The 7805-nt window shown below is 55.0% G+C and overlaps 1 protein-coding gene across 1 annotated transcript in view; it reads left to right on the top strand.

The window, feature by feature from the left end:
- AFAP1 (actin filament associated protein 1) overlaps positions 1-7805 on the top strand; it is a 75723-nt gene that overhangs the window by 28489 nt on the left and 39429 nt on the right. Inside the window, exons 4-6 of the mRNA XM_005886453.2 lie at positions 173-281; positions 1010-1221; positions 4656-4835. Of these exons, the coding sequence (XP_005886515.1) occupies positions 173-281; positions 1010-1221; positions 4656-4835 (501 nt within the window). The remainder of the gene's footprint in view (positions 1-172; positions 282-1009; positions 1222-4655; positions 4836-7805) is intronic.

Here is a 7805-nt window from a genome sequence, read left to right as displayed (position 1 = left end):
TGAGGGGCCTGTGGCCGGGCCGGCTGGGGCCAGCGAGCAGGAGCGTCATGGAGACCCGTCTTCATAGGGCGACGCCCTTTCCCCAGAGACTTCCCAGGGGAAGGGAAGCGCCCTCAGTGCCTGCGGGGCCCGGGCGCTCTCCCAGCGACGCTCCTGTCCCTTCTGTTTGCAGCCCCCCGACAGCGGGCCGCCCCCGCTGCCCACGTCCTCGCTCCCAGAGGGTTATTATGAGGAGGCCGTGCCGCTGAGTCCTGGGAAAGCTCCGGAATACATCACGTCAAGTGAGTGCCGGGGCCGCGGACGGTGGGGGAGCCAGGCTTTTGTGGGCAGGAGGCAGGGCCCAGGCCTGTGGGCGTGGTGGGGGGGTCAGAGAGGGCGCGGAAGGGCAGGTGTCCTCCGACCCCTCCGGGAACTCGGGTTGTGACTCCGCGGAGTGAGAGCTCAGTACTGTGGAACAGGTGTCCGAGGAGGCACGCTCCCTGTGGGCAGAGGGAAGGGTTTTCGGGAGCCTGTCCTGGTGGGCGCCCCCCCACCCACGAGGCTGCTTTCACTGTGCCGGCTGGTGTCTGCAGGGCGAGGGGCGCCGGGTGCAGGCATCTCCCCCGAGGCTCCTGCTGGGCAGGCAGGTTTCCTGGGCCATTTCTGCCGAGTAGCTGTCTCCGCGGGACTCTCCTCAGCTGCCGCCTGGGGACCCTCAGAGGCCCCCCGCTTCGTTACCCCCAGCTCCCACAGACACAGGACGGCGTGGGGACCCTCAGAGGCCTCCCCCTTCGTTACCCACAGACACAGGACAGCGTGGGACCCTGACAGCCTTGCACACTGCCCAGCCCTTAGTTAAAGCTCTCCGTTGGGCCCCTCTGCCCGGGTCGAGGAGCTGTGTGTCCTCATGGTCATTAACATGTCCCAGCACACGATGCCGACGCCCGTCCTCACGGGCGGGTAGAAGGGTGCACCCCTGAGCCCGGGGAGGGTTTCTGTAACAAGGTCTTCACTTTCTTACTGTCGACAGATTATGACTCGGATGCGATGAGTAGCTCTTACGAATCGTATGATGAGGAGGAGGAGGATGGCAAGGGGAAGAAGACGCGCCACCAGTGGCCCTCGGAGGAGGCCTCCATGGACCTGGTGAAGGACGCCAAGATCTGTGCCTTCCTGCTGCGCAAGAAGCGCTTCGGACAGTGGACCAAGTTGCTCTGCGTCATCAAAGACACCAAACTACTGGTAAAGCCTCGCCGGCGGCCCTGTGTGCAGGCGCTGAGGGCTCCTCGGCGTCCCCCGTGGTGGCACAGATGCCAGCAGCGCTAGCCTCAGCCCAGGGGAGCGGGACGCACAGGCCTCGGGCTGGTGGAGAGCTCGCAGCGCCCCGACAGGCCGTCCCGGTGCTGGCGGACAGGCCGTGTCTTCAATGCGGAGGTTCGCCCGCTCCCTGAAGCAGGCAGAGGGCAGGCCCCCCTCCGGCAGTGTCTGCGGTTTGTGTGAGGGGAAGGCACAGAGCTGAACTGGCCAGAAGCTGCAGGATGGGTCTTCCCATTCGCATGAGTCAGTGGATTCCTCAAAGCCAGGCCAGAGGGGGCGGGGCGGCCTGCGCCGGTCCAGGGAGCGTGGCCAGCACAGGAAATTCTTTTGGAAAGCTAAAGGCCAGCTTTTTTTTCGTTCTTTCTCTCTCTCTTTCTGCCTGTTTCTTTCTTTCTTTCTTTCTTTTTTTCTTTCTTTTCTTTTCTCTTTCCTTCCTTCCTTCCTTCCTTCTTTCCTTCCTTTCTTTTTCTCTCTCTTCCCTCTCCCCCCCCACCCCCCGCTCCCCTTCCTTTCTGTGAGCGTCTGAGGAGGAAGTGAGGGTAAGTGACGGAGAGGCAGGGGCTGGACACAGACCCTCTGCTGGGTGAGGCTCCAGCAGGACCTGCTCGGGAGGCAAGCACGGCTCATGGCGGCCCCTCGCCCTTCCTGCCGCGCTTCCCACCTCCTTCCAGCTTCAGGAACCTTGGTGTTACAGAATTATGATTTTTAGAGCATGTTTTGCTTTTTGTTTTTCCTTCAAATGAACCTTGAGAGAAAAAATCACTCAAACTCTGTCATTAAAAGAGAACATGAGAAATTATGTTTCTGTATGTCACCCTGCAGTGGGCAGCTAACTCTATCGATTCACCTGTGAATTATGGGGATCTTATTTCACTAGATTCTTAGGACATTGAATATTTTTTAATTAGTGGTTTTGTTCAATTATTTTTAAAAAGCAGAGAGAGTACATGTTTTTTCCACGTGTGTGGCCTAAAAGTTCCCAAATTTAAAACATGCCAAAAATGACGTGGGGGGATTTTAAAGTAAAGAATGAAAAAAAGATGAGGGAGATTAATATGGAACTTATTAACAATCTGACATGATGGTGCAAGATGTGGGTATATTACATCAATGCTTTAAAAATACACGGGGGGGCGGGCGGTGGGGAATACACAGGCAACTGGTGAGAGCAGTTCTGAAACCCACGCGGGAGCCTGCTGCCGCGGGGTCCCCCGTCCTGGTGCCACCCTCGCCGCACCCCTGCTGCAGGCTGCCCGCACGCCTCCCTCCTTTTCCTTCATTCTCCGTCTCCTGCCCTAAGTCCCATCTTCACAGCCGGGGGGATAGCACCCACCACTTAGAGTAGCTGCAAGTGTCTCAGAAGAAATGAATGGAAAACCGCGTGGAAGGCTGTCCTCACTCACGTGCGGAGACAAAGTTAGCGATTTTTATTATAAAGGGATTTTGTTTTGGTTCAAAAATGGCCTGTGAGCCAACTGCCCAGATGACCCCTGTTGACACTGAAGAAAAGATTAGCAGGACAGCAAGGCCAGTGCTTTCCAAGCCCGAGCAGCGCAGCAACTAGAGGCGGAAACAGGAAGCTGGTCTCAAGCTGCCTTGAGTGTTCCTGGGAGGCACGCCACTGCCAGTGTCTTTCTGCCCTTCCGGGCGGAGCCCGCTCCCCTCTGCCCAGAGCCCCGCAGGCCGCAAGGACCTGCCCCCTCACTGCAGGGGCCCGGCAGACCGCCCGTTCCCGTCACGCTCCCTTCCCAGCGGCTCTGCATCCACTGCGAGGGGTGCTGTGAAGGCCCGGCCTCGGGGGTCAGATGGCACCTTCCAGCTCCGAGCCCCTGGCCCACCGCCGCCTTGCAGTGCGCTGCGTTTCGGCTTCTTCCCTCGGCCTTGCTCTGAGGGCACCCGAGTAGATGCCCTGCTGCTCTCTGCCTCAGCAGCTTCCCGGGGCCCCGCAGCGACCTCCCGAGGCAGCTCATCAGCTCCCTGGGGACGTGGCCAGGTCATGAGCTGTAACGGTTCCTTTCTGTACTCAGTTTCCCTTCCACCTACACAGACGGTGAAAAACCGGGGACATGTAACCTTCACAGCAATCCGAGTTCTATTGGCTTGGGTGTATTTTTTGTTCTTCCTTTTTATTTATTTTTTAAGCTTTTTAAAAAATATATTTTTATTGATTTCAGAGAGAAAGGGAGAGGGAGAGAGAGAAACATCAATGATGAGAGAGAATCATTGATTGGCTGCCTCCTGCATGCCCCCTACTGGGGATCGAGCCCACAATCTGGGCATGTGCCCTTGACTGGAATTGAACCTGGGACCCTTCAGTCCGCAGGTTGATGCTCTATCCACTGAGCCAAACTGGCTAGGACGGTTCTTCCTTTTTAGACAGGGCAGCCATCATTTGAAATATTTTAAAAAGTGGATATATTTCATCCACGTGTCATTCAAGAGGCATGGTTTTGGAACTGTAGATAATTACTTCTGAAAATAGGCATTCATGTACCCATTCCTCAGGGGATGGCTTAGAGGCAAGTGTAGGACTCGCCTGGGTTGCGGCTGGAGTCCTGGGTCGGCCACGTGTTCGGTCACCTGGCATTGGTAAGTTACGTAACCAAAGTTACAGGTTACTTAACGAAGGTCCTAAACCAGGTTAACTTACTCTGCAAAACAGGCATCTGTGAGGCTGAGGTGCAGGAGGTGCCTCCTGTGATGATGACACTCGCTACTTGGGAGTAGATGTTGTCGTTACCAATCATTTCATGTAACTCCAGTAAGTACCAGCCACTCCTTTTACAAGCGAGGAAACAGGCTCAGGAAACGTAGCGAACGCCCAGAGCCCAGCTCCAGTAGCGACAGAGCTGGGCCCAGATGGCGGGTCCTCTACTCAACTAGGAGGCCAACCTGTGCAGACACCGTTGTACGCCACGTGTTGATATTTGTGCTCTTACTGAAGTCGTTCGTCTGTCTTTCAGAGAGAGGGTGGGGGTGAGGCAGGGACACCAAGTGTGCAGGGCTGTGCACGTCCACAAACCTACTAAATCGTAGTCAGGGGACCTACTGAGGAAGCTCCGTTAGATCGCCAGCTGTCAGCGCAGGGCCTCTTGGTTTCCGCTGGCCGTGTCAGTGACGGTCGGTAGACTTTGCTGAGGTCCTGGGTAGATGCATTTTCACATGCACGGAGGTGAGCGTGGGTGTGGAGCAGGTGCCGGTGGGAGCCTGCCGGTCCCTTTTCCAATCGCCGAGCAGCCCCACACTCCTGGTGGTCAGACCTCCGGGTGCCGCGCCCACACTCCTGAGTTCATTCTGCCACATGTTATGGGTGTTCCCGCCCAAGCCCGTGCCCTGACGTGGTGTCTCTGTCGGTGCAGTGCTACAAGAGCTCCAAGGACCAGCAGCCGCAGATGGAGCTGCCCCTCCCGGGCTGCAGCATCGCCTACGTCCCGAAGGACGGCAAGAAGAAGCAGCACGAGCTGAAGATCACGCAGCAGGGCACCGACCCCCTGGTCCTCGCGGTGCAGAGCCGGGAGCAGGCCGAGCAGTGGCTGAAGGCAAGTGGTCCGCGTGGCTTCTGAGCCGCTGCATCGCCAGCTGCTCAGATCTGGCTCTATTTTAATGTGTATTTTTTCAGGCAGGCGCAAACAGGTCAACCCGAACAGTTTGGTCCTTGGTCGTGGGATGTCCTGGTGACTTCAGGGCGATCACTGTGGCGCTTCTCAGGACATTCTGGCCCATCTGCAGGCTGCTTCCAGCACGTCTTCCTTGGCTGTTCTAGTTTCACTGTATTGGCCCGGGATGCAGATTCTTTTCTATTTATTCTGCTTGGGACTCCTTGGGCTTCTGAAATCTGTGGGTTGTCATCATTCTAAGTTTCAGGAAAAATTTCAGCCATTTCTCTTCAAATATAACTTGGCCCCATTTCCTCCCTGCCTCCTGACGGCATTTAAACACCTGTGAGGCCTTTTCACTATATCCTACCTCTTCTCTTCTCCTGGTATTTACTGTCCCCCTTCTAAAAGAATGTTTAGTCTGGTCAACTTCTTCTTGTTACTTTCCAGCTCACTGTTTCTCTTTTTAGCTGTGTCTAATCTTCTATTAAACTTGTCCCTGTTCACTGTGTCCTTATGGTAGCTTTTAGTTCTAGAATTTCCAGCTGCTTCTCTCAGGAATGTTTGCTTAGCCCTTTACCTGCACAGCCAGGAGCGGGCCTGGCATTCCGACTGGGTTCGGTGGAGGGCGGTGGGCCTGCGCCCGTCTGCGCTGTGCATGTCCTTGTTTATGTTCAGGAATGTTTGCTTAGCCCTTTACCTGCACAGCCAGCACGGAGCGGGCCTGGCGTTCCGACTGGGTTCGGTGGAGGGTGGTGGGCCTGCGCCCGTCTGCGCTGCGCGTGTCCTTGTTTATGTCAGCCTGTCTGCTGTGCCAGGTTCCCTGGTGACCATGCTGGTCATTGTATTTGGGGGAAATACATTATTTCAATAATTTTTTATATCCGCTTTATTGAGGTACGCCACACAGTTTGCCCTGTTAAAGTATGACTCATTGTTTTTAGTATATTCACAGTTGTGCAACCATCACCATTAATCTAGTTTCAGAACATTTCATCACCCCAAGGAGAAAATCCATACTCACTACGGAGCAGTCACTGCCCGCCCCAGCCCCAGGCCACCACTCCTCTGTCCTCACCCACTGGCCTGTTCTCCCGTCTGGGTACACGCACTCCTGTCCCTCCTGATGTCTTTGTTCACTTAGCAGTGAGTTTTCAGGGGTCATCCCTGTCGTCATGTGTGTCAGCATTTCATTCCTTTGTAGTGCTTTTTATGTCAAAGCTAAGAAACTGTTGTTTAATCCAAGGCCCTGAAGATTTCTGCCCATGTTTCCTTCTAATAGCTTTGTGTTGTGTTAACTCTTAAGTGTAGGCTGTGACCCTTTCGTATCCATACAAGCCGAGTTACCCCTATTGTCATCAGCTTACTCTCTAGGCTTTGCAGATTTTGAAATGTGGCTTTAATGTAACCATTCGGTATCTTCTGAGTGAGGCGCACACCCTTTGTCAGAGTGAGAGCGTGAGGACTGTTTAGCCAGGACGTGACTCGACACACACTTCCGGAGTCATGCCAGGTTGGTTTCTCTCCGTTTGGTCTGCAACTTCCACGACCAGCAGCTCTTGCCAGGACTCACTGTGTGTGTGTGTGTGTGTGTGTGTGTGTGTGTGTGTGTATTTGTGTGTGTTTGTGTTTTGTGTGTTTGTGTGTGTGTGTTTGTGTGTGTGTTTGTGTGTGTGTGTGTTTGTGTGTGTGTGTCTGTGTGTGTGTGTGTGTACAGATGCCAAAAATATGAGCCGTTTTGTAGGGTCAGTTAGAAGACAGGGCGGTGTTCCCAGAAGCCGAGTGGTCAGGTTTCCTTAAAAATGTGCAGAGGCTGTGTTTCTGGAGACGAGGGCTCAAGTTGAAAGCAAACAGAAATACCACAGAACATAAAACAGTTTGGTTTGTGAAGGATTTGTGATTCTGAATTTGGATTCAATTCTTTTAAATACATATTGAACTTCTCACAGGACATGGCTCTTTACAATGAAGTCAGCAGTACCAAAACCTCATTTGTAGCTGTTCACAGCCCAGGGTACTAACCCTTTAGTACTTCATGAACTCTGCAGGCGATGTGGCCGTAAGTGGAGTTTAGAGTAGAGAGACAGTTTCATGAAATACCTGCAGTACTCCCACCGGCCGGCCCGTAGGACAGGGAGGGGAACGCTGGCCCATAGAACAGGGGGGAGAGCGCTGGCCCATAGAACAGGGCGGGGAACCCTGGCCCATAGAACAGGGAGGGGAACCCTGGCCCATAGAACAGGGAGGGGAACCCTGGCCCATAGAACAGGGGGGAGGGCACTGGCTCATGGAACAGGGGGGAGGGCACTGGTGCTCCTGCCTGGGGCATAACCGTGGGTTAGTCTGGGGAAAGGTTCATCATTCATGATGCCCGATGCCTCGAATAACCCCCGTGTGGCCCAGGCTGTCTGGGTCTCTGGTGCACGGAATGCCGGCACTGCCCACGTGCTGCACAGGAGGGAAGCTGCAGCGGGGAAGGGAGGGAGACCAAGTGTGGAGTTTACAGACGTGCGGGTGAGCCAGGACAGGTGACTTCGTCAGTGAGCTCGGTGGCTGGGAAGCAGGCAGAGCCGCAGGGACAGAACATGACCTGGAGCGAGTGTGACACTGTGTAGTGACAGCACAGCTGGGGGGGCGGGGGGGGCAGGGGCAGGCGCTGTATTGGTGCTGCGGGCCCCTCCCCCCTTTTGAAAAAGTCTTTTCCCTGAGGATTTCCAAAACCCAAGCAGAGGACTGGGAGGTTGGTCATGCGGACTTAGCGACCAGGTGACGGCAGGTCTCTGCTTCTGCTTTCCACTCATTCCTTCGTTTCCCATAGGGCCGTGGTCGGCAAACTGTGGCTCGAGAGCCACATGCAGCTCTTTGGCCCCTTGAGTGTGGCTCTTCCACAAAATACCACGCGCACGTACAGTG

Source organism: Myotis brandtii, unplaced genomic scaffold (assembly GCF_000412655.1).
Source record: "Myotis brandtii unplaced genomic scaffold, ASM41265v1 scaffold986, whole genome shotgun sequence".
In the NCBI taxonomy this organism is placed as follows: Eukaryota; Metazoa; Chordata; class Mammalia; order Chiroptera; family Vespertilionidae; genus Myotis; species Myotis brandtii.
The sequence above is the reverse complement of the archived record's forward strand: the minus strand, read 5'-3'. Positions and strand labels throughout refer to the sequence as shown.